The sequence below is a fragment of the Chiloscyllium punctatum genome, chromosome 45 (genome assembly GCF_047496795.1).
Source record: "Chiloscyllium punctatum isolate Juve2018m chromosome 45, sChiPun1.3, whole genome shotgun sequence".
In the NCBI taxonomy this organism is placed as follows: Eukaryota; Metazoa; Chordata; class Chondrichthyes; order Orectolobiformes; family Hemiscylliidae; genus Chiloscyllium; species Chiloscyllium punctatum.
Window position 1 is genome coordinate 62,566,258 of NC_092783.1, and position 26,452 is coordinate 62,592,709.

The 26,452-nt window shown below is 42.7% G+C and overlaps 2 protein-coding genes across 4 annotated transcripts in view; one reads left to right on the forward strand and one right to left on the reverse strand.

Annotated features, from left to right (window-relative positions):
- LOC140467500 (serine protease 27-like) overlaps positions 1–26,452 on the forward strand; it is a 126,964-nt gene that overhangs the window by 22,244 nt on the left and 78,268 nt on the right. The window contains exons 2-3 of one of the 2 annotated variants that reach the window (XM_072563919.1): positions 1,011–1,100; positions 14,211–14,390. The gene's annotated coding sequence lies outside the window, so the exon portion shown is untranslated. The remainder of the gene's footprint in view (positions 1–1,010; positions 1,101–14,210; positions 14,391–26,452) is intronic. The other variant, XM_072563918.1, reaches the window with a different exon arrangement.
- The window catches only part of LOC140467495 (tyrosine-protein phosphatase non-receptor type 22-like), a 98,271-nt gene that overhangs the window by 10,918 nt on the left and 60,901 nt on the right, over positions 1–26,452 (reverse strand). Inside the window, exons 12-18 of one of the 2 annotated variants that reach the window (XM_072563912.1) lie at positions 24,972–25,013; positions 22,732–22,814; positions 14,187–15,031; positions 9,961–10,032; positions 1,985–2,097; positions 1,481–1,508; positions 275–313 (exon numbers count right to left, since the gene is read on the reverse strand). In XM_072563912.1, the coding sequence (XP_072420013.1) occupies positions 275–313; positions 1,481–1,508; positions 1,985–2,097; positions 9,961–10,032; positions 14,187–15,031; positions 22,732–22,814; positions 24,972–25,013 (1,222 nt within the window). The remainder of the gene's footprint in view (positions 1–274; positions 314–1,480; positions 1,509–1,984; positions 2,098–9,960; positions 10,033–14,186; positions 15,032–22,731; positions 22,815–24,971; positions 25,014–26,452) is intronic. The other variant, XM_072563913.1, reaches the window with a different exon arrangement.

Here is a 26,452-nt window from a genome sequence, read left to right on the forward strand (position 1 = left end):
TATGAGTTTGACTGGGTCAGGCGTTTACTTGACTGATCTGGAGGACAAATTTCCTAATTTTGGCACAAGTTCCCAAATGTTAGTAAGGAAGCCTTGGCAGGGTTGACTGGGCAGATTGCACCACTGTCATTTCTAGTACAGGTTAATACTGGGTAGTCCATCTGGTCTTATTCCATGACACAGGGAGAGAGTCAGCATCATAGTAGTTGAGCACTGCTAACTTTTATTTAAGGGTGTTGAGGAGGTGCACAAAAGGAGAGAGAATAATACTCACTGATTGCATTTGGAAGTGATAATGTGTCACATTTTCTTTCTAAAGGAGAAAGAAAAATCTATTAGTGAATGGGCAAAAGAAAAATAATGACTTAAACACCAGATTTTTGCAGACACTAGTTGATCTTCCACAAGGATCCCATCTCATCCATTCCATTCCTTCTCTCCAAATTATTTGATTGTCTAAAAATTAATATGGAGGGAGCTGTAATGAACAGTGACAAGATGTGCACCATCCTGACTTGGAAATATATTGCTGTTCCTTCCCTGGGCCAAAATCCTGGAAATTCCTCCATAACGGCATTGTGGTGTTCCTACATCACATAGACTCCAGCAGTTCATGAAGACAGCTCACCAACGCCAGCCCCAAGGTTCAAGACTATGAATTTCCTAATTCACGTGACAACAAATGTGCTTAAATTTTCCAAAGTACAACAATCATGCCGTTATCATTTGAAAATTAATCCTTCTGTTGTGGGTATCTCTTGCAAGTGTGCCATCTGTTGCCTATCTCATTTGCCCTTGAGGTGGTGGTGGGGCTGGCGTTGGTGAGCTGTCTTCATGAACTGCTGGAGTCTATGTGATGTAGGAACACCACAATGCCATTATGGAGGAATTTCCAGGATTTTGGCCCAGGGAAGGAACAGCAATATATTTCCAAGTCAGGATGGTGCACATCTTGAAAGGGAACTTTTAACTGTGGTGTTTCCTTGCGGCTATTGGCCTTGTCCTTCTAGATGATGGAGTCTGGAAGTTGCTGTGACTGTTCCCCTCACTCTACTCAGAGAAAGCTGACTGAAATTCCAAAGAAAAAATCCCATGTGGAAGTAAGTCTTTATTCCGAATCTGATAATGTGGGAAGATGGACCAGAAATCCCAAACAGTTCCATGGCTACTAGCCTGGACCTAATGTATTGTGTGACTTCCTGCTGTGGGATAATGACTATATAACTCTAGATACTAGAATTATTCATATAGTTAACAGTTACCACATTCCTGCATGATGAATAGATAGTACAATTCTTGAGATGCTTAATAGTTACTGGAAGTACTTGACTAATAGTTACTGAAATTACAAGAATTGTTAATTAGCGATCAATAAAAACAGTTTTCAAATTGAAAAAAGTAATGTCAAAAAAGAAAATGTACATAAATTAACTGTCTACAGCATTAAAATTATTTTAAACCATTAGCTTGAAACACTCACCCAATCTAAAAGCTCTCAACTTTAAACTCTGAAAAAGACACAGTGCAATGAATCATAAACTTTAGTGAATTGATTTTCTGACAATGCAGTGAAATGAATTACAGTTCCCAGAAGCAGCAACATTCATCTTGCTCTGATAGACTGGTTAGGCGAGGTCAGGTGTGGAGAAAGTACAGTTTCATGTCAGAAGATAACTGCAGGAGGGAACACTCTCCTCATCAAAAACTCCCAGGACAGAAAGAGCACAGGATTGGAGTACTTGGCTTCCCCATCTATATATACAGGCAGCTGTCTTGGTTGCATTAAAATTGCCGGGCTTTCACAGATTCAATGCTGGATGTCCCACTATTAAATCTGTCAGGGAATTCCTCTTTTTTACATCCACTAGAAGCTAATTCAGGCCACTTCAGCCCTTTTCCCCCATTGACAAAGGTCCCGATTTTTCTGCAGTTGCTGCATTGTTTATGTCTCCAATACTCAGAGTTCATATCTTGTGACCAATACCTTACTCCGTGTCTTCACATTTTTGGATTCCACGAAGGTCCTGGGCTGTGTAGATCCGCTCCATTCTGAAGATGATCCAATTTTCCGAGATGCTGAAGGAATTGGTACCAACTCTGTATCACAGGAAAATAAACCAAGGAATGATTAACTTTGGTCAGGTCTGGGCTACAATTGTGTCTGACAATTACACTTCCCACTGCCTCAGAAAAGGAGCCAACATAATCAAAGACCTCTCCACACTTTTCCAGGTTGAACTCCATCTGCCACTATCAGCCCAGTTCTGCATCCTGTCAATATCCCATTGCAACCTACAACAATCCTCCACCCTATTCCACAACTCCGTCAACATTTGTGTCATTGACAAACTTACTAGCCCACCCTTCCACTTCCTCATCCAACTCATTTATAAAAATCACAAAGCGCAGAGGTTCCAGGTCCCTACAGAACACCACTGGTCACCAAGCTCCAGACTGATTATTTTCCATCTACCACCACCCTGTGTCTTCCATGGCCCAGCCAATTCTGTATCCAGACAGCCAGATTTCCCTGTATCTCATGCCTCCTTACTTTCTGAAAGGATCCACCATGGGGAACTTTATCAAATGCCTTGCTAAAATCCAAGTACACCACATCCACTGCTCTATCTTCATCAACATCCTCAAATAATTCAGTATGGGGTTTGTGAGGCATGGCCTGCCCCTCACAAGGCCATGCTGACTATCTCTAATCAAACTAAGGATTTATGATTACTTAGAAAATCAGTATTTCAGAACCCTCTCCAATATTTTGCCCACCACTGATGTAAGACTGACTGGTCTGTAATTCCCAGGGTTTTCCTTTCTTGAACAAAGGAATAACATTTGGTACCCTCCAATCATCTGGCACTACGCAAGTGAACAGTGAGGATGCAAAGATCAACGCCAAAAGTGCAGCAATCTCTTCCCTTGCTTCCTATAGTAACCTAGGGTATGTCCCATCTGGTCCAGGGGATTTAGATTAGATTCCCCTACAGTATGGAAACAGGCCCTTCAGCCCAACAAGTCCACACTGACCCTCCTCAGAGTAACTTGCCCTCAGACCCATTCCCCTACACTATATTTACCCCTGATTAATGCACCTAACACTTTGGCCATGCTAAATCGCCCAATTTACCTGACCTGCACATCTTTTGGTTTGTGGGAGGAAACCCACGGAGACATGGGGAGAGTGTACAACCTCCACACAGACAGTCGCCTGAGGCAGGAATCGAACCCAGATTCCTGGTCTTGTAAGCCTTCTGTGCTAACCACTGAACAACTGTGCTGTCCATTTATCTATCCTTATGTTTTTCAAAATTGTTAGCATATCCTCCTTCCGACTATCCTTTCCTTGCCTCAGTGGGACAAACCTATTTAGCACTATCAGCAAGTGCTTCCTAGACAACCTCCACATTTCTGTTGTGCATTTCCCTGAGAACATCTGTTCCCAGTTTAGGTGCCCCAGTTCTGGCCTAATAGCATTATAGTTCCCCCTCCCCCAATTAAATACTTTCCCATACCATCTGCTCCTATCCCTCTCCATGAGTATAGTAAAGGTTAGGGAGTTGTGATCACTATCACCGAAATGCTGTCCCACCGAGAGATCTGACACCTGGCCTGGTTCATTGCCAAAGACCAAATCCAATATGGCCTCCCCTCTTGTCAGCCTATCTACATATTGCATCAGGAACACTTCCTGGACATACTTGACAAAAACTCTCCATCCTAATGATTTGAACTAAGGAGGTTCCAATCAAGATTAGGGAAGTTAAAGTCAGCCATGATAACAACCCTGTTACTTCTGCACGTTTCCAAAATCTGCGTCCCAATCTGCTCCTCCATGTTTCTGTTGCTATTGGGTAGGGGAGGGGGTTGGGAAGGCTGTAGAAAACTCCTAATAAAGTGACTGTCCCTTTCCTGTTTCTGATTTCCACCTATACTAACTCTCTAGACAAACCCTCCTCAATGACTTTCCTTTCTGCAGTCATGATACTATCCCTGATTAGCAATACCATCCTCCACCTCTTTTACCTTGCCCCCATTTCTTGTATGATTTGTCTGGTTGCATGCAAAACAAGACTTTTCACAGTATTTCAGTGCATGTGATAATAATAAATTAAACCAAATCAAACGTGATGATGTGCATTAACTGCAAGTTTGGCTGAATTGTAGTTTATTGAGCACTGGTAGGATGAGTTGTAAGCTAGTTTCTCACTTTGAAGAAGGACTAGGCCCATCTAGTGCTCTGTTAGTCAATACAGTCATAGAGCACGGAAACAAACACTTTGATCCAACTGGTCCATGCCGATCAAGTTGCTGTAACTAAACTAGTCCTATTTGCCTGTATTTGACCCATATCTTTTTAAACCTTTCCTATTCATGTACCTGTTCAAATGTTTTTTTTAAATGTTGTAACTGTATCTGCATCAATGTTCTCTGGCAGTTCATTCCGTATGTGAAGCACCCTCTCTGTTAGAGCATTGCCCCTCAGATCCCTTCTAAATCTTTCCCCACTCACCTTATATGCTGTCTGGAGGCCTATGCCTCCCCGAGGGAAACGTCTTTGACTATTCGCCTTATATACTCCTCAATAATGTCTCCCCTCAGCCTCCTATGTTTGAGGGAAAGAAGTCCCATCCATCCAGCCTCTCCTTATAACTCAAATATTCCAGTCTTGATAACATCCTTGTAATTCTTCTCTCTACCCCTTTCCAACTTAATATATCTTTCCAATAGCAGGGCAAACAGAATTGTACAGTGTTCCAAAAGTAATCTCACCAATATCCTGGACAATTGCAACAGGACGTCCCAACCTCTGTACTCAAAACTCTGATCGATAAAGACAACAATGCCAAACGCCTTCTTCACCACCCTGGTGCCACTTTCAAGAACTGATCTTTGGCTATAACTACTTTTCTACCCACTCTTCATATCCCCTGATTCCCTGAGTGACCAAGAATCTGTCTCAGTTTTCAATGTATTTAAAATAGAGCATCCACAGCCTTCCAAATAATACAAAATTCACCAACTTTTGACTGAAGAAAATTCTTCTCATCTCATTTACGTGATCAGCCTCTCTCCCTGGGTAATGCTTTCAGGTTCTCGATTACCCGGTCTGTAGAGAAACCCTCTTAGAATTAACACTGTCAAGCCCCTTCAGAATCTTGAAAATTTCAATGAGATTTTAAAGAGATTTATTCATGGGACAGGCATCGCTGGCTGGGCCAGCATTTATTGCCTGTCCCTTGTTGCCCTTGAGAAGGTGGGGGTGAGCTGCCTTCTTGAACCGCTGCAGTTCATGCACTTAGGGAGGGAGTTCCAGGATTTTCTCTCATTCTTCTAAACTTCAGAGAATAAAGCCCTGATTTACTCAGCGGGTCTGATAGCCCTATATCCCAGGGATCCATGTAATGAATCTTTGCTGTTTCATCTCGAATTCAAGTGAATCCTTCCATAAATATGAAGGCCAACACCGGAATTTTTATTCCTGAACCAGGAACATAGCATTTGGAAATTTTCCATCTCTGTAGATCCAACTCAAGAGCCGTTGGATTTTTGTTCTTGGGAGAAAGTTGTTAACATGATTCTAGCTTCACGCTCTCCTTCCACAAACAATATACAGGCAGAGGAGCCTGTTTGAAAAGCAGTGCCCTGTCATATCATCCCAGTTGTAAGACCAGCAGTACAACAAAAAAAAGTGCTTTTGATCTCACCTCCCTCTTACCCTGCACAGTTTCCATGCCCCATCCAAAGCAGAGCTCTGTCCATTCACCCATCTCCCATGGCCCCTCCTACCCTCTGCAGCAAGATATGTCTCTTTATCCATCCCCTTGGCCTCTTGTACCCTCCATTCCAATACATAACTCTCTATTACCGACTTGGCCTGTTAAACTCCTGTGTCAACTTAGAGCTAACCCATAAATCCCCATGTGCCAGTTTTTTGCTTTGACATCCTCCATACCAATTCATGCAGTAGCCACCAGAGGCAGACCTCAGGAAGTACAATGACATGAAATAAGGTTCTGAGTATCTAATATAGCTGTCACTTTATTATTCAAAATAAAAGATCCTCATTGATTCTGACTTTTCAGAGTGGAAGTATTAATCCAGTATCTGGAAGAGCTTTTTGTGCCATTGTGCAGATAGTCCGACTGGAGATGAGGCAGTGCTAGACCGAGTCCCAGGGAATGAAGCTGGTCAAGTAGTTGAAGTATCAGTGGGCGAGCACTTTTGGGATAGTGACCATAATGGGAGAATTGCAAACATTACTGCCTTGTTCAAGAAAGGTTGCCAGGATAAGCTGAGCAATTACCAGTCAGTTCAACTTCAGTGATGGGGGGTTTCTGGACACAATTACAGAGGATACAATTAGTAGTTCCATGGAAAAAGGTGGATCAGTTATGAAGAGTCAGCACAGATTTCTAAGGCAGACATTATGTTTAACTAACTTACTGGAGTTTGTTGATGAGCAACAGAAAGGCTCAATGAGGATAATGAGGTGTTTGATACAGTGTGATACAACATGTGAGGAAAATTAGAATCCATGGTATAAAAGGGACAGTAGCAACATGGTTACAAAATGGACTGAGTGATAGGAAACAGAGGGTAATGGTCAATAGTCTGAGGGAAGGTTGTAAGGGAGTTCCTCATGAGTCAGTATTGGGACTCTTGCTTTCCCTGATATTTTTAATGATCTAGATCATGATGTTTGGAGGAAACTCCAAAGTTTGCAGATGACAAGAACTTACAAGAATTGTAAACTGTGAAGAGGATAGTGTGAAACTTCAAAAGAACATTAACAAGTTGCTGGAGGGGGCGGATAGGTGACAGAGATGTGAGATTTGGATGCACTTTGGTAGAAAGAACATTGAAAGTCAACACAAAATAAGGAGATGCGGGTGCAGAGGAACCTGGGTATTATGTGTACAGATGATTGAAGATGGCAGGACTGGTAGAGAGCAGTTAATAAAGCATATTGTGCTCTTGGCTTTATTAATAGGGCATAGAGCAAGGAGGTGATGTTGAACTTGTACAACCCACTTATTCATCCTCAGCTGGGGTGTTGTGAACATTTGTGGTCACCATGTTAAAGGAAGGATATGGATGCATCAGAGAGAGGGCAGAAGTGGTTTACAAGAATGGTCCCACAGATGAGGAACTTCAGTTACGTAGATAGACTGAAGAAGTTGGGACTGTTCTCCTTATAAAGGAGAAGGCTAAGAAGAGATCTGAGGGAGCAGGCTGGATAGAGTAAGTAGAAAGGAAATTCCTGCTCACAAAAAGAACAAGAACCAAAACAAGGGTGAAGTGAGGAGAAAACACAGTAAGTTGTTAGGGTCTTGAATTCACTGCTGGGAAGTGTGGTGGAGGCAGTTTCATTTGAGGTATTCAAGAGGTCACTGGATGATTATTTGAATAGAAATAATGCACAAGGATATGGGGAAATAAGCAGGAGATTGGCACTGGGTAATGATGTTTAATTATAAGCTGGTGCAGATAAAATGGACAGAATGGCCTCCTTCTGTGATTCTGTTAACTTGCAAGCCACCATGGTGGTTATGAGGGGTTATGGCAGCTTCAAGCAGAAATAATATTGTGATGTAAGGAGTGTGATCTATGTATGTTTGGATCCCTTTTATTTTAGAGTTTGGATTTTTAGCCAGTAACAAATGGATTTTGGGCTTTATATATGAAGGGTTCAATGATTTACTTGTCATGTTTTTCTGGAACCTTTATTTGATTCTTTCGTGGGGTGAGGGCACCACTAATCAGCAGCATTTTCTATCCATCCCTAATTGCTCAGAGGCCAGTTAAGAGTCAACCAAATTGCCGTGGGACTGGAGTCACGTGTAAACACGGCAGTTTCCTTCCCTAAAAGACATTAGTGACCCAGATGGGTCATCATTAGACTCTTATTTCCAGATATTTATTGAATTCAAATGCTACCATCTGCTGTGGCAGGATTAGAACCCGGGTCCCCAGAACATTACCTGGTCTCTGGGTTAATAGTCCAGTGATAATATGACTAGGTCGTCATCTCCCCATAATTAATCACACCAGTAAAAGAGAGAGGGTTCCAGAAATGGTAATGGGAATTTGTTTGCATTGGGAAAGATTTACAAATGGAAAGAGGAAGCAGTGAAAAACACGAGCTTGTGTTGAGTTAGAATCAATCATTAATTGACCTTCTTTGCATTGTACAGAGGACAAACTTGGGAAAGCTTTTGGTTTCAGTCGATAGCGATACAGATTGAAGAAATATGTATGAAATGGTTTCCCTATTGAAAGGAGACTCCAGAAAAGTTGGGAAATATGTTACCTCAGTGTTAGGGTTTTACTTTGTAAGTCCCAGACCAGAAATGCTTGGTTAGGATCTTGCAAAGGCCATTCAACACTGAGAAACTCTAAGCTCAATTATACTACTCAACGAAGAGGCTCTCGACCCTTCAAAACTAGGAATTGAAAGAAACAGTTAAGGAAGATAGAGTCAGAGTTGTACAGCACAGAAACAGGCTCTACAGTCCAACTAGTCAATGCCGACCAGATATCCTAAATTAATCTAGTCATATTTGTCAGCGTTTAGCCCATATCCCTCTAAATCCTTCCTATTCATTTACCCATCCAGACGCCTTTTAAATATTGTTATTGTACCAGCCTCCACCACTTCTTCTGGCAGCTCATTCCATACACACACCATCCTCTGCATGAAACAGTTGCTCCTTAGGTCCCTTTTGAGTCTTTCCCCTGTCACCTTAAACCTACACCCTCTTGTTTTGAACTCTCCTATTCTGGGGATTATGGGATGCTTTACTACATGTTCCAAAATCTTTCAAATTGTGCTATTTGTTAAAAAGTTTCATTTATTCTATTTTACCCTTGGCTATTGACCCTTTCTATGCCCCTCATGATTTTATAAAATTCTATAAGGTCACCCCTCACCTTCCAAGGGAAAATAGCCGCAGCCTCTTCAGCCTCTCTCCATAGCTCAAACTCTCCAACCCCAGCAACATCCTTGTAAATCTTTACTGAACCCTTTCAAGTTTCACAACGTCTTCCTCTACCAGGATGACCAGAATTGCACAAAGCTTTTCAAAAACTATAGATGTGATAGGGAAATAAACTTGCTCTGTAGTGTGATTTTGTAGAATAGGTGGAATATTGGATGCTTTATTGCGTATTTCAAAATCTTTCAAATTGTGTTATTTGTTAAAAAGCTTCATTTATTCTATTTTATTTTCACTTCTTTTGCAGAATAAATCTCTGTTTAATTGCTAAAAGTCATTGCAGCCTTGCATGGTTATGTTTTGATGCAAGTCCACTTTGGTAAATAAAATTTCATCTGGGATCTGATTTATCCCATAATGACATCAGCTGGGATCATTACAATATCATAATGATAACCCTCAGATTGTGTCAACAAATGCTAATGGAAATTGCAAACCCTTTTTTTTCAATTGTGAAATATTTCAAAGTATAAATAGTCTTTATATGACTTGATAGATGTGGACTGTCTGTGGAACTATTAATGTTTTGCACACATTTATATCTACTCATGGTACTTCAGGTGTCACCTCAACAAAGCCCTGTCCAATTACAGCAAGGCCTCTTTACTCTTGTCCAATGCCCTTTGCAATAAAGGGTGACAAGCATTTTGCTTTCCAAATCACCTGCTATACCTGTGTGCTAACATTCCCTGTTCTCATAGGGAGTACACCCCGTCCCATTTCTCTCTCCGAGCATCAATATGTATGAATTTCATGCCTTTTAAGAAATATTCTGCTTTTCTGTTCTGTTCTCCCCAAACCACGCCCCCCGCCAATTACCTGAATCACATGAATAAATCATTCTGGAACTTTCCAGTTCATGATCTGAACCCCCCCATGATCTGGAAATGCCTCACAGTTGCTTCTGTTCTGAGTTGTAACGTAGGTCCTCTGGAGAGACCTGTGATCCACTTACCGGGGTTATCTGGGAGCATGTAGGATTCAGGGGTTCTTTCTGGCAGAGGAGGAGGAGTTTCTTCATCGGAATCTGGGAACAAAAATGAAAGGGGAAATCTAGTTTACTCAATACTTAATCAAAGTACATGGTTTGGAGAATTACTGCAAATCTCTGAAAAAGACACAGATTCTGTTAGATTATATCTAAGATTTTGTTTTGACCTTTTGAACTCAGTGTAATGATGGGTAATGCTATTCTATCAGTTACTGTGGAACTGTTCAAACCTTGGGGCTGCCATGTTGAGCGTCACTGTTTGAGTCACAGTCAAGTGGCAGTGCCCAATTCAAGCCTGTCTTGCTTGAATGATCAATCTCCACTTATTTGTGCCTGGTTAAGAGTGTACAGATGGTAAATGGTAGAGAGCATCACTGAGAGGCATTTTTCCCTTGGCTACAGTATTAAGAACACAGGCATGCAGACTCAGGATAAGGGACTTGTTAATAAGGAGTGAGACTTGGGAGAATATTTTTCAAATAGAGGGTCATGAATCTTTGGAACAGTCTAGGCCAGAGATTGTGGATCCTCCACATGGCAGCACAGTGACTCAGTCATTAACACTGTTGCCTCACATCACCAGGGACCTGGGTTCGATTCCGGCATCAGGCGACTGTCTGTGTGGAATTTGCACATTCTCCCCGTGTCTGTGTGGGTTTGCTCCTGTTTCCTCCCACAGTCCAAAGATGTGCAGATCAGGTGAATTGGTCATGCTAAATAGTGTTAGGTGCATTAGTTAGAAGGAAATGGGTCTGGATGGGTTACTCTTCAGAGGGTCGGTGTGGACTTGTTAGGTCAAAGGGCCTGTTTCCACATGTAGGGAATCTAACCTAATCCATTCTGCAGGCAAATGGAGATGGAAGACCAGCCTTGACCTGATAGAATAGTGGAGCAGGCATGAGGGGTCTTATGGTCCTGGTATCAATTCATGTATGTGCATGCTCCCCCTCCTCTCTGTGCATGCTCCCCCTCCTCTCTGTGCATGCTCCCCCTCCTCTCTGTGCATGCTCCCCCTCCTCTCTGTGCATGCTCCCCCTCCTCTATGTGCATGCTCCCCCTCCTCTCTGACTCTGAACCTTAGGTTGTGTTGAGTGGATTGAGCCTGTAGTCATTAAAATGTAAAAAAGTATGAAGTTGACTTTATTGAAATATATAGGATTCTCAGGAGCCTTGAAAAGATAGACAGTGTCAGAGGCTGAGGGGTGACCTTATAGAGGTTTATAAAATCATGAGTAGCATGGATAGGGTAAATAGGCAAGGTCTTTTACCCAGGGTAGTGGAGTCTAAAACTAGAGGGCATAGGTTTAAGGTGAGAGGGGAAAGATTTAATAGGGAGCTAAGGGGCAACTTTTTTCACACAGAGGGTGGTGCGTGCATGGAATGAATTGCCTGAGGAACTGGAGGAGGCTGGTACAATTACAACATTTAAAAGGCATTTGGATGGGAATATGAACAGGAAGGGTTTGGAGGGATATGGGTCGGGTGCTGGCAGCTGGGACTAGATTGGGTTGGGATATCTGGTCGGCATGGACAGGTTGGACCGAAGGGTCTGTTTCCGTGCTGTACATCTCTATGACCCTATGGCTGAAATAAAGCTTTTGTAAATTACTTTAGAATTTAATCTCTTCAGGTACAATGTTTTTCTGTTCTACTGTTCCAGACAAGGTGAAAGGCATCATGGTCAATGAGATCTAGTTCCTCTGGAATCTTAAAAATAGCAATTATTCAGCCTCCAAACAAATAATCTCTTTGTCAGTGTTAACATGTCCAATTTATATTCCTTTTCCTCATAACCCTTCAATTCAATCGTTCCAGCTGTTCTCCAGTTGTTCTCTGGCAAATGGGACTAGGAAGATATCTGGCCAGCATGACTCATTGAGTCATAGAGCTGTGCTGTACAGCTCTATGACTCAATGCGGATTGAGTGTGTCACCTTGTGGGAGAGTCCAGGACGAGAGGGCAAAATTTCAGAATAAAGAAGCCGCACTCTTTAAGACAGAGATGAGGTTGAACTTCTTTTGTCGAAGAGGGCAATGAAATTGTGGAATTCTTTATCAGAGAGACCTGTTGAGGTGGATCATTAAATTTATTTAAGGCTGAGATAGACAGATTTTTAATCAAGAAGGGGGTCAAGGATTATGGGAAAAGGCAGGAAAGGATTGGATTGAAATTGGATTGTTATTTCTTACATTACACCAGGATTTTCACCAACTGCTTCAAGTAGCATCTTCAATTATTTAAGGCTGAAAATGTGTTGCTGGAAAAGCGCAGCAGGTCAGGCAGCATCCAAGGAGCAGGAGAATCGACGTTTCGGGCATCAGCCCTTCTTCAGGAATGAGGAAAGTGTGTCCAGCAGGCGATTCTCCTGCTCCTTGGATGCTGCCTGACCTGCAACACAGTGTATAACCTGTGGTTTATCAACCCTTAAATAATTGAGGAGAAAGTGAGGACTGCAGATGCTGGAGATCGGAGCTGAAAATGTGTTGCTGGAGCAGGAGAATCGACGTTTCGGGCATAAGCCCTTCTTCAGGAATGAGGAAAGTGTGTCCAGCAGGCTAAGATAAAAGGTAGGGAGGAGGGACTTGGGGGAGGGGCGTTGGGAATGCGATAGGTGGAGGGAGGTCAAGGTGAGGGTGATAGGCCGGAGTGGGGTGGGAGGTGGAGAGGTCAGGAAGAAGATTGCAGGTTAGGAAGGTGGTGTTGAGTTTGAGGGATTTGACTGAGATAAGGTGGAGGGAGGGGAAATGAGGAAACTGGAGAAATCTGAGTTCATCCCTTGATGACGTTTCATCCCTGTGCTCTTGGCCACTTTATAGGCTCTCTCTTTTCCTTTGATACATTTCCTGACTTCCTTTGTCAGCCATGCGCCTCATCCCCCCCACACACAAACACACAAACAAACACAGCGGATAATTTTTCTTTTCTTTGGGATGAACCTGTGTACTGTGTCCTCAATTACACCCAGAAACTCCTGCCATTGTTGCTCTACTGTCTTCCCCTCTAGGCTCTGCTTCCAGTCAGTTTTCACCAGTTCCTCTCTCCTGCCCTAGCAATTGCCTTTATTTAATGTAACACCATTACATCTGATTTTGCTTTTTCTCTTTTGAACTGCAGGCTGAACTCTACAGTAGTATGATCGCTGCCTCCTAAGTGTTCCCTTACTTTAAAATCTTTTATAAAGTCTGGCTCATTATGTAGCAAGAAGTCCTGAATAACCTGTTCCCTTGTGGGCTCTACCATAAGCTGTTACAAATAGCCATCCTGTAAGCATTCCACAAATTCCCTTTCTTTGGATCCACCAGCAACATTATTCACCGAGTCCACCCGCATGTTGAAGTCCCCATGATCACAGTGACCTTGCTTTTCTGATATGCCCTATCTATTTCCCAGTACTCAGCACTCTGCCTCACAGCGCCAGGGATCTGAGTTTGATTCCACCCTCGAGCAACTGTCTCTGAGGAGTTTGCACGTTTTCCCTGTGTCTACATGAGTTTCCTCCGGGTGCCCTGGTTTCCTCCCACAGTCCAAATACGTGCAGGTTAGGGTGGATTGGCCATGCTAAATTGTCCATTGTGTCCAGGGATATGCAGGCTAGATGGATTAGCCATGGGAAATGTGAGTTTATTGGGTTGGGTGGTGTTGGGATGGGGGACGGGGAGCTGGGTCTGTCTGGGATGCTGTTCTGAGGTTGGTGTACGCTCGATGGGCTAAATTGCCTCTTTCCACACTATAGGGATTCTACAAACTCCCTTGCTCTTCGACAGTGGAGTGAGATCTTTCTTTCTCATACCCTGGAGAGAGCAAAGAGGATCTTGGTTTGATATCTCATTTCAATCGTGGCACCTCTGATAATGCAGCACACCCTCAGCACTGCACTGGGTGTGTCAGCCTGGATTATGTGTTCACGTCTCATCACCCATATATTTTGGATTCAGAAACAAGAATGTGTGTAACCCATAGATATCAGCTGTGTGACCTGGGTGGTGGCGGTCCTCCCCCAGTACTCTCGTGATATAAACGATTGGTTTTCTAGTCTGTTTCAAGAGGATAGGTAAGAGTCAATTACATTAGGCTTGATGAGGCAGGAATAGCAGTCCTTAAGGACATTGACTATCTGAAAGCAATAACAGGTTAACCAAACAGCTTTACATTTAATGATTTTTGTTTGTAGAGTTGGGATTCCTACTTACGATTTTCCTTTACTCCAACGGCAGTGTGATGATCTTCTTCCTCTGGTGGCTTGGTCAGAGCAGATTCCATGTATCCCGGGAATAACGGCAGCTCACTGTAATCGTTCTCAGATCGACTCTGGATTGGGTTCAGATTATCGAGGTAATGGCAGGAGGATTCCAAGTACGAGAGGCGATTCTCCTGGAGCTGAGCCGAGTTGGGAGGTGAGAAATAAGGATCTTCGGTGAAATAAGTGGACTCGAAGTGGGTAGGGGAAGTGAAATGCATGGAGTATTGTTCCTCTGGGTCTTCAAGAATGTTGGGGTTCTCTTCCCGAGTGGATTCCCAATGACAGGAGTTCCAGGCCTTTCCTGTTTGTGGTAAACTGTTTGACCTAGATGAGGAAGAGCCACTGGATGAGACATTCAGTAGATCTTCCAAAGAAAAGAAGTTGTATTGCTTAACTTTAAGTGATTCCATGGGGTGTTCAATATCCTGGCTCATGGTGGAAAAGGGGTTCAACTTTACTCTGGTCAAACATGTCTTGCTTGTAAACTCTTTTGTCTCCTGTGTCAGTCTTGCTGAGTCCTGGGACAGTTCTCCCCGTAATGTCCCAACATTGTCCAAACTCAGCTGCCTTTCTAGCCTTATCTCTGGAGAACATCTTGTGATACAAGGGGTCTTGTCCTCGAGTAACTGAGAGACTTTGCTACAATTACTGGGGCTGCCGTTCAAATCTGTGATTAATCCACAAGCCTGGTCACGGCCAAGGAAGCAGAAATCCAACTGGTTGTGTTGTACTGAGGATTGTAAATCAGTGGTCTCTTGTGCCATGAATCGCAAACTCCTTTCCTCTTTTGGTGAACTGTAATGGTAAGAATGCGCAATTGAGAAAAGTTGTATACAACTTTTAGTCAGCTGTGCTATTATTAAATACTTTTCCTCATTGAATTATTGTCCAATAACTGCCTTCAAAATAACACGGAGGTTAAAGTTGCTGTTCATATTTATGTGCAAATATCACAGCAACTTCAAGAAGAGCGAATAAATATAGAAATCCAGAAATTGACCCTGTTGCACTGATAGATTCACAGAAAAGGCATCGTATTGACTTCCTCACCAGAAATGTACTGACCATGTGAAGTTCCTGTATTTGCAGCCGCCCAGGTACATAGAACATAGAACATAGAACAATACAGCACAGAACAGGCCCTTCGGCCCACGATGTTGTGCCGAACTTCTAACCTAGATTAAGCACCCATCCATGTACCTATCCAAATGCCGCTTAAAGGTCGCCAATGATTCTGACTCTACCACTCCCACGGGCAGCGCATTCCATGCCCCCACCACTCTCTGGGTAAAGAACCCACCCCTGACATCTCCCCTATACCTTCCACCCTTCACCTTAAATTTATGTCCCCTTGTAACACTCTGTTGTACCCGGGGAAAAAGTTTCTGACTGTCTACTCTATCTATTCCTCTGATCATCTTATAAACCTCTATCAAGTCACCCCTCATCCTTCGCCGTTCCAACGAGAAAAGGCCGAGAACTCTCAACCTATCCTCGTACGACCTACTCTCCATTCCAGGCAACATCCTGGTAAATCTTCTCTGCACCCTCTCCAAAGCTTCCACATCTTTCCTAAAGTGAGGCGACCAGAACTGCACACAGTACTCCAACGGTGGCCTAACCAAAGTCCTGTACAGCTGCAACATCACTTCACGACTCTTAAATTCAATCCCTCTGCTAATGAACGATAATACTCCATAGGCCTTCTTACAAACTCTATCCACCTGAGTGGCAACCTTCAAAGATCTATGTACATAGACCCCAAGATCCCTCTGTTCCTCCACCTGACCAAGAACCCTACCATTAACCCTGTATTCCACATTCTTATTTGTTCTTCCAAAATGGACAACCTCACACTTGGCAGGGTTGAACTCCATCTGCCACTCCTCAGCCCAGCTCTGCATCATATCTAAGTCCCTCTGCAGCCGACAACAGCCCTCCTCACTGTCCACAACTCCACCTATCTTTGTATCATCTGCAAATTTACTGACCCACCCTTCGACTCCCTCATCTAAGTCATTAATAAAAATTACAAACAGCAGAGGACCCAGAACTGATCCCTGCGGAACTCCACTTGTAACGACTCCATGCTGAATATTTACCATCTACCACCACTCTCTGACTTCGACCGGTTAGCCAGTTTTCTATCCAATTGGCCAAATTTCCCTCTATCCCATGCCTCCTGACTTTCCGCATAAGCCTACCATGGGGAACCTTATCAAATGCCTTACTAAAATCCATGTACACTACATCCACTGCTCTACCCTCATCCACATGCTTGGTCACCTCCTCGAAGAATTCAATAAGACTTGTAAGGCAAGACCTACCCTTCACAAATCCGTGCTGGCTGTCCCTAATCAAGCAGTGTCTTTCCAGATCCTCGTAAATCCTATCCCTCAGTACCCTTTCCATTACTTTGCCTACCACAGAAGTAAGACTAACTGGCCTGTAATTCCCGGGGTTATCCCTATTCCCTTTTTTGAACAGGGGCACAACATTCGCTACTCTCCAGTCCCCTGGTACCACCCCCGTTGCCAGTGAAGACGAGAAGATCATTGCCAACGGTACTGCAATTTCCTCTCTTGCTTCCCACATAATCCTAGGATATATCCCGTCAGGCCCGGGGGACTTGTCTATCCTCAAGTTGTTCAAAATGTCCAACACATCTTCCTTCCTAACAGGTATCTCTTCTAGCTTATCAGTCCGTTTCACACTCTCCTCTTCAACAATACGGTCCCTCTCGTTCGTAAATACTGAAGAGAAGTACTTGTTCAAGACCTCTCCTATCTCTTCCGACTCAATACACAGTCTCCCACCACTGTCCTTGATCGGACCTACCCTCGTTCTCGTCATTCTCAGGTTTCTCACATACGCATAGAATGCCTTGGGGTTATCCTTGATCCTATCCGCCAAGGATTTTTCATGCCCTCTCTTAGCTCTCCTAATCCCTTTCTTCAGGTCCCTTCTGGCTATCCTGTATCCCTCCACTGCTCTGTCTGAACCTTGTTTCCTCAACCTTATGTAAGCCTCCTTCTTCCTCTTTACTAGACATTCAACCTCCCTTGTCAACCAAGGCTCCCTCACACGACCATTTCTTTCCTGCCTGATAGGTACATACATATCAAGGACACGTCGTATCTGCTCCTTGAAAAAGTTCCACATTTCCACCACTTCCTTCCCTGACAGCCTATGCTCCCAACGTATGCTCCTCAAATCCTGTCTTACAGCATCGTAATTTCCCTTCCCCCAATTGTAAAAACTTCCTTGTTGTGCGCACCTATCTCTCTCCATAACCAAGGTGAAAGTCACAGAATTGTGGTCACCATCACCAAAATGTTCACCCACTAACAAGCCCACCACTTGTCCCGGTTCATTACCGAGTACCAAATCCAATATGGCCTCCCCTCTGGTTGGACAATCTACATACTGCGTTAGAAAAGCTTCCTGGACACACTGCACAAACACCGCCCCATCCAATCTACTTGATCTAAAGAGCTTCCAATCAATATTTGGGAAGTTGAAGTCGCCCATGACTACGACCCTGTGGCTTCTGCACCTTTCCAAAATCTGTTTCCCAATCTGTTTCTCCACATCTCTGCTGCTATTGGGGGGCCTATAATAAACACCCAACAAGGTGACTGCACCTTTCCTATTTCTGACTTCAGCCCATACTACCTCCAGAGGCAGATCCCCCTCAAACTTCCTTTCTGCAGCCGTTATACCATTTCTAATTAGCAATGCCACCCCCCCTCCTTTTTTAACCACCCTCCCTAATCTTACTGAAACATCTGTAACCAGGAACCTCCAACAGCCATTCCTGTCCCTCATCTATCCATGTTTCCGTGATGGCCACAACAGGTAATCCTGCCACAGAACATACAGTTATATCAAGTCAGCATAACCTTTTAACAATGTGGAAAGTGTTAATAATTGAAAGTCAGTCTCTCTGGCATTGCAAGTTAACTATGATATGTGTGGAGTTTCACCTTCAGGTTTTAGTTATTCAAGAACTAAACTAGTCGCATTTGCCTGCATTTGGCCCATATTCCTCCAAGTTGAAAAGTATTGCACTGAAAAAGTGCAGCAGGTCAGGCAGCATCCGAGCAGCAGGAGAATCAATGTTTCAGGCATAAGGCCTTCATCTTCTCATTCCTGATGAAGGGCTTATGCCCAAACCATCGATTCTCCTGGTCCTCAGAGGCTGCCTGACCTACTGCGTTTTTCCAACGCCACACTTTTTGACTCTGAACTCCAGCATCTGCTGTTCTCACTTTCGCCATATCCCTCCAAACCTTTCCTATTCATGTACCTATCCAAATGTCTTTTAAATTTGCATCAAACACTTCCTCCGGTAGCTCATCCACAACATGAGCCAATCTGGGTAAAAAGACTGCCCGTCATGTCCTTTTTGAAACTTTCCCCTCTCAACTTAAAGGTATGCCCCCTAGTTTTGAACACCCCCACCCAAGGGATAGGACCCTTGCTATTCATTCTATCCATGTCGCTCATGATTTTAAAAAGCTTAATAAGGTCAGCCCTCAACCTTCCATGCTCCAAAGAACAAAGTCCCAGCCTATCCAGTCTCATTATAACTCAAAGCTCCATTCCCTGCAACATCCTGGTAAATCTTTTCTGAACCCTCTCTAGTTTAATAATATTCTTTCTATAGCAGGGCGACCAGAACTGGACACCACACTACAAAAGAAGCCTCACCAACACCCTGTACAACCTCAACTCCTATAATCAAAGGTCTGAACAATGAAAGCAAGCATGCGAACTTCCTTCTTAACCACCTGTGATACAAATCTCAAAGAACTATGTACCTGAACCCTCAGGTCTCTCTTCTACAACACAACCCTACCATTAATTATATAAGTCTTGCCCTAGTTTGTTTTACCAAAATGCAATACCTCGCATTTATCCAAATTTAACAGCATGGTGGCTCAGTGGTTAGCACTGCTGCCTCACAGGGATCCGGGTTCAATTCCTGGCTCGGGTGACTGTCTGTGTGGAGTTTGCACATTCTTCCTGTGTCTGCATGGGTTTCCTCTGGGTGCTCAGATCTCCTCCCACAGTCCTAAGATGTGCAGGTTAGGTGAACTGGTCATGCTAAATTGCCGATAGTGTTCAGAGATGTGTAGGTTAGATGCATTAGTCGGGGGAAATGTAGAGTAATAGGGTAGGGGAATTGGTCTGGGTGGAATACTCTTCAGAGGGTCAGTGTGGACCTGTTGGGCCAAATGGCCTGTTTCCACACTGTAGGGATTCTATGATTCTAAACTCCATCTGTCACTCCTCAGCCCATCGACCCAATTAACCAAGATCTCTTTGTCATCTTTGATAACTTACTTCACTGTCCATTATACAACCAATCTTGTTGTCATTTGCAAACTTACTCACAATGCCTCCTATATTCTCATCCAAATCATAGTCATGGCAACCATCAGGAATTTCACACTTCCTCACCTTCCCAGGAGATTGCTATCTCTCATGTGTCAGTGTGTGCACCAAATCTCACATTCACATTCAGGTAAGAGATTCCTCATTGATGGAATTGTATAGTACAGAAGGTGACCTTTCTATCCATCAAGTCTTTTCCAACAGTTTGAAAGAGCTATCCAATTATTCTTGTGCCCCAGTCCCTCCCAGACCCATTCTCCCCCTTCACCCTGATATGTTTTTCTCGAAGCTCATTACCAGTCACCACTCTAACTCCTGGAGACTCCAGTGCATTTATGGAGGTTTGTCCATTCTAGTGTGTCCAATATTAATATTGTCTTCAAACAGATTGATTGACCAACCTGGAGGAACAGGAACCCATAGAACAGACCCTAGGAGTCTGTTCCACCCTACCTGAGCTATATTTCAAATCTATTGACTTGTCTTGGCTCCATTTCCTTTCACCTCTCAAAAAAAATCGATCACTCTCAGTCCAGAATGCTCAAGTTGAACCACAGAACGTGACATTTCTTTTCATGAGGATGGAGATCTGCCATTTGTCAGAAATGGCTCTTCACAATGTCCCTCCTGAATGGACAAGCCCCGGATCTGAACTCACCCATCACCATATTCAACACTTCCATTAGATTGCCTCTGAATCCTCTGAACACAAGTGAATAAATGTCATAATAATTATTCAGTGCTGCCACCCTCCAGTGCATTACATCATTCCTCATGTGCAGTATCTAAAACTGTTAGCAGGGCTTGAGATGGCATTTAATCACCACTTCATACTCCCATTAGATGCAACATTACATTCACAGTTGTGACTATTTTTTGCATCTCTGCACATCCAGCTCAAGATTAGCTCCCATTACCACTTAGCTTCATTTGAAAGCTCAAAGAAAATTGACAAATAAAACTTTTCATTTAAAATACCAAATGCTTCCAATTAATACATTTCTATTTGATAAGAACTGGTATATCCAGTCAAAAGGTGACACTATTTCCTGATTCAAAACTAATAGCTTGAGAAATTGTGAGAATAGATTGTGGGATTGATATTGTTCTGAGTACTATTTTCAGAGTGTGATTCACAGATGCCTCTGAGCCAGAGGTGGTATACAGTATATGCTGCAAAGTGAGCACATTGCAAAAAAAAATCATCACCAAAGGCATAAAACATAACCACAGAATAAACAGCCAGGAAATGACGTCTGCCAGTTTCATCAGGAACCAGCTCAACTGAATTATTAACCAGTCACTATGCTCTACATTGCCCCATCAAACACTCTCAGGATGGAATAACACCGAGCATAGGTGAACTGGCCAATGCTAAATTACCCATAGTGTTTAAGGATATGTAGGTTACACTTCTACACTGTCCCCATCATATACTTCCTAGATAGGGACAGCACAGGGCTAGAAAGAGAGTACAGCTTCCTTTACTGTTTTAAATGGAAAGTAAAACCTTCTGTATTTTTTTATACTGAAAGTAACGTTCCCCCAACATTGTTCCCACCAACACTCTCAGGACAGGGTTAGATACAGAAAAAAATCCATTCTACATTGTCCCTGTCAAACACTCCCAGGACATTTACAGCACGGGTTTAACTAAAGAGTGAAGCTTCCTCTATTCTTTTAAACTGAAAGTAAAGCTCCCTCTGCACTGTCCCCATCAACATTCTCAGGATAGGGACAGCATGCGGTTAGATACAGAAAACATTTCCTCTACACTGCCTCCATCAAACACTCCTAGGCCAGGGACAGCATGCGGTTACATACAAAGTAAAGCTCCCTCTACATTGTCCCCCATCAAACAATCCCAGGACAGGAACAGCATGTGGTTAGATATGGAGAAAACTCTCCCTGCACTGGACTCTTCAAATTCTCCCAGGGCATGGACAGCACAAAGTGAGTTGAACATTTCTGAGGCCCAACCCTGATTGGTTGCACAGTTACATCCTCAGCCTATTCAGTTATTGCTCTGAATCGCAAACATGTCCTCAAGATGTGGAGCCATATTGAACATTATGTATTAGAGATTCCCATTATTCATTAAATTTTGTGTCTGTAACTGTGAAGCCATTCAATTCAGATTCAGAGTCTGAATACTCAGGGTACTGGTTTGAGACTCTTAGGTGGGGAAGAGTGGAGTTGGGGGTAGTATATTGGCAGGTATCACTATAGGATGGACATTATTCCATCACATTCTTTGTGATAATACTTTAGTTTTTTTTTCCAAAAAAATTAGCTGCTGTTTGATTAATTGCTGATTCCCTGTGTAAAAACCACAAGACTACCTTATGTTCTTCTATTGATAAGTCAAGGCAGCCTTATGGGGAACTGACTGAGAGCTTTGTTCAATGGTGGTTCAGGAACAACACAAAGTCCCTGCCACATTGTTGGCTGACTAGGTTAAATCCAGTTGATCAGTGGGGAAGGGAATAGTGCATTCAGTGCAGTAACAAAGTTAAAGAGACGTTGATTTCTGATCCCATTATGGACAGACATGAGGAAACCTAAGATAATCCATTTCCATCAGTTTGTCACTAATTAACCCCCATGACTAGTTCCTATCTTTCTTCTGTAATCCTAACTCATTGCCTTCCACTGCCTCTTTATTCATCAAATTCTGCAACTAGTTACTGATTTAGTTCCATTGTTCGATTCAACAGCTTGCATTGACTTGGTGTCTTTAATGTGCTAATAGGTATCAAGCTATTTCAGAGGAACATAATCAGATTAAATTTAACACTGAGCCACATAAACAGATATTAGAATTGGTGATCAAAAGCTTGTTCAGGGAGATGAGTATTAAATGAGTGAGAGGAACAGAGCTCCAGACCAAAACTGAAGGCATTAGGTAGAATGATAGAATGATGAAATACTGAAGGACAAGAAACCAGAATTGGGGTGAGACTGGAGGGGGGGAGGGGCGAGCATTATTGCAGAATTCATGGAGGTTGATAGAACTGGAAGAGGTTACACAGTGATAAGGAGATACAGACACAGCAAGGTTATTTACATGCATTACTAGCCTCCATGTGTGTTACCTGCGAAGTGATGAGTTTGTTGAAAGAGAAGTGGATTTTGGTGGCCGCTGAGGTCTCTCTAATTCCACAGAGGGCTCAATAATCTGTAGGACAAATGTAAAAGCAAAATGTCAGTCAACGTGTCCTCAACATCACTGAACATCAGATTGGATTTACCAAAACTCAAAGGAGAGTGAATTGGTTCACATCAGCCACGGGAAACAGGCTGGGAGTGAATCAGCAGCCAACTTATACTGACTTATTTCACATGGGCTTGCAACAATTTTGGCAACAATTTCAAGCCAAGTTAAAGTGGCAAAGACCTTGGGTTTCCAAAAAGAAAAGGTGAGAGCTTAAACACAATTTTTCTGTGAAATTCTGAAGTAGTTTCAGGTACCATGAAAGACCAGCCCCTGACTAACAAGAAACTTGTTTAGTTATTGTAAACCAAACTCAGCCACAGGACATTCTGAAACAATTGCAGAATGATCACACTAAGAGTGAAAATACGGATTATTTAATACTTTACAATGAAAACTTACAAGTATGGTCGGCCTGGACTGGTTGGACCGAAGTGTTTGTTTCTGTGCCATGTTACTCTATGACTCTACAAAAACACTCACAACATGTGACAGGCCATCACCAGGAGGCAGAAGCATCCTAAGGTCCCTCACTGTAACAACTTGAATAATGGAATCAGACACAAGATTGAAGGGTGAAGATAAGAGAGAATTTTTTTTAGATTCCTAGGAAAGAGTAGAAAGCATTTTTCAGAAGATGACAAGTGATGGGGAGGAATAGCACAGGTAGAGAAACGTCAATGATTAATATTCTGTTCCTGGTCTTGGTGCATGAGAACAAACAAGGACAATTTAAAAAAAACATGTACATATACATGCACATAATACACATACAGATTACCCTGCACCCATATAATTAGTATACATAGTTTGACCTGCCTGTATGCTCCGCCATTAGTCAAAACCAAGTTGCATTTGGTCAGTATCTTCCTGTAAATAATGTCATTTTCAGTTTTAGACTCTAAGTGACTTCCTGAATGAAACCACACACTCAGCACCTCAGTGCTCCCAACCTCAGTAACAGGCTGCTCTAAAACCAAACCGCTCAAATCATCACCAACATTATACATTTAAAGAGAAGGCAGGTCAAACCTGTGCAGACTCTGTGGGTTCTACATAAATGAAACTAAACTGGGTGCCATCAACAGTTGCTGGATCTTGGAACCTTCAACCCCTTGAACAGATACTTTGGGTTTGCTTAAAGAAATGATCCTTTTCACATTTTTTGTTATTTATTCATGGGATGTAGGCATCACTGGCTAAATCAGCATTTATTGCCCATCCCCAATTGAGTCAAACACATCTCTTATGGGTCAGACCATGAAAAGCTGGCAGATTTCCTTCCTGAAAGGAGTTAGTGAAACAGACGGACTTTTTTATACCAACTGACAGTTTATACATGGTCACCATTAGGCTAACTTCTTTTCAAATGATTCACTTGTATTCAAATTTCACCATCTGCTAGAACAGTAGCCTAATGTCTAGGTTACTGTGATAAGTTATCACTGTTCCACCACTTCCCCTCGTAAGTAATTGTAAACATTCTTGCTTTCACCCCATTTATTTTGACTGCTTCTCCATAATACCAGAATGCTTCCAGCCTGTGCAGCAAAGTCTTCCACAGAATCCCCAACTCCCCAACACTATTTTGAATTTTCAAATTTCTAAACACCAATAACATCAGCATCAAACTTTTATTTATTTTTCACTAAAATAAGCCAAAATACTGTGGGTGCTGGGAATCTGCAAAAAAACCCTCTTTTAAACCTCAACAAATTTAGCAGCATCTGTGGAGACAGAAAAACTGAGTTAATGTTACAAGTTCAATGACGTTTCCTCAGAAGACATTTTCAAAAAAGAATTAACCTATTTTTCCTAATCAACCTGTTCAGAGATGTAATTATGCTCCTCTGGAGCAGGTGGGATTTGAACCCAGGTTCAGGAGGAGGGGTACTACCACTGTTCCACAGGAGATCCCTCAGAAGACTCTTTTTCTGGTTCCAAAGAAAGGTCATATCAGATCAGAAGCAGTAACTCTGTTTTTCTCTTCTCAGATGCTGCAAACCTGCTGAGATTCACCAAAAAGTTAACTTTTAACTTTTTTTCCCGGGCTATGGTCAACATTGACAAGACCAGCATATGCTGCCCATCTGTAATTTACTTTCTTGAAGGGTCCATTACCTGGTCCAGCTTGGATAATGCACCAAGAGACAGTCTCCTGACCTGGAAAACAGTTACAGAAGGGAACAAAAAGTGTGTGAAGGAAGTAAAAATGATTCAGAGAAAAGAAAGAGAGGGGGACGAAAAGTGAACAAGGAAAAGACAAGAGGGAAAGTAAGCAAGAGAAAATAAAAGAAATGAAAGCAGAAGGATGCAGAGAAAACAGAAACAAAGTGACAAGGAAAGAGAAAGAAGCAGAAAAAGGGAAGGGAAGAGAAATAAGGAGACATAGGAAAAGAAGAGGGAGAAAGTGAGAGAAATGGATTCAAACTGGATATCAATAGGAAGGGAGTTTGGTGTGTTTCGCAGGAAGAGCAATGGTTCCAGCCTCAGGGATCCTCTGTGATGGTAAAAAGTGAACCCATGTGGCAGCAGGTATGAACATCATTCCAGGCTGGATCCTTATCATTGCTCAGCTGGATTCCCAGCCTCCCCCAACACAATGAGTCTAGGTGCACACAGGAAGAAGCAGGCTTACTCAACCATGTGCTCCTTATTAGGGCTGACAGTGCAGTAAAGAAACGAACAGCAGAACACAATGACCAAAACAAAACTTGGTGCAAAGATACAGGGTCTGGAACATGGTATTGTGGCTCTTGCACATTCAGTCACTGGTGTATATGGGTTTTAGAGAATACAGCATTCAGGGTGCAGACGTTTTGGAATAGAGGAGGTTTGGGGTACAGGGATATAGAGGTTTTGGGATGCAGTGGTGAAGGGCTTTTATGCCTTTTATGCTTTTATGTATAGTGTTTGTGGTATAAGGGCTTCAGGGTAGAGTGTAGGCATTTTGGGACATAGGAGTGTACAATATTATGGCTTCAGGGTACAATGGGATAGTAATACTGCGTACACTCTGCTCTAGAGTCTCCAATTTTGATTGAATGCATTTCTGGCAGCTTCATCTTGTGACCAGTCACCATCACCCTTTCCCCACACTCTTGTCATTGGCTAGTTTCATCATGCCCCAATTTCACCATCAACTGGGGGACAAATAGACCTTTGGATAATTTTGGTTTTCTGTCCTGCTTGTCTCCAAAATCCACTTTTTTGAAATGTCTTTCTGCTTTTTGTAACCCCATTGAATGTTGCAACCAAATGATTAATCTTTAAACAAGTCAGAAATCTGAACTTTTGTCGAAAGGTGGGAATCTGTCTCTGTATCTGCAAATTGTGCACCTTTGGAAAGTGCTAGAAGACTTGGAAGAGAATCTAACAGACTATTTAATTATTATTTTGAATGTAATTTAATGTTTTATTTTGGTTTTTATTCTGACTCATTTAATTCCTGAAGTCAATCCTGGAAAGTTCCTAACCCAACCATTCTCGACATCTGAGAGACGGAGCTAATTTGACCACATTGATTCCCTGTCCCCACCCCACCACAACCACCATCCTGACAATCCCATTACTGGCCCCATAGAGAAGCTTCACAGCAGAAA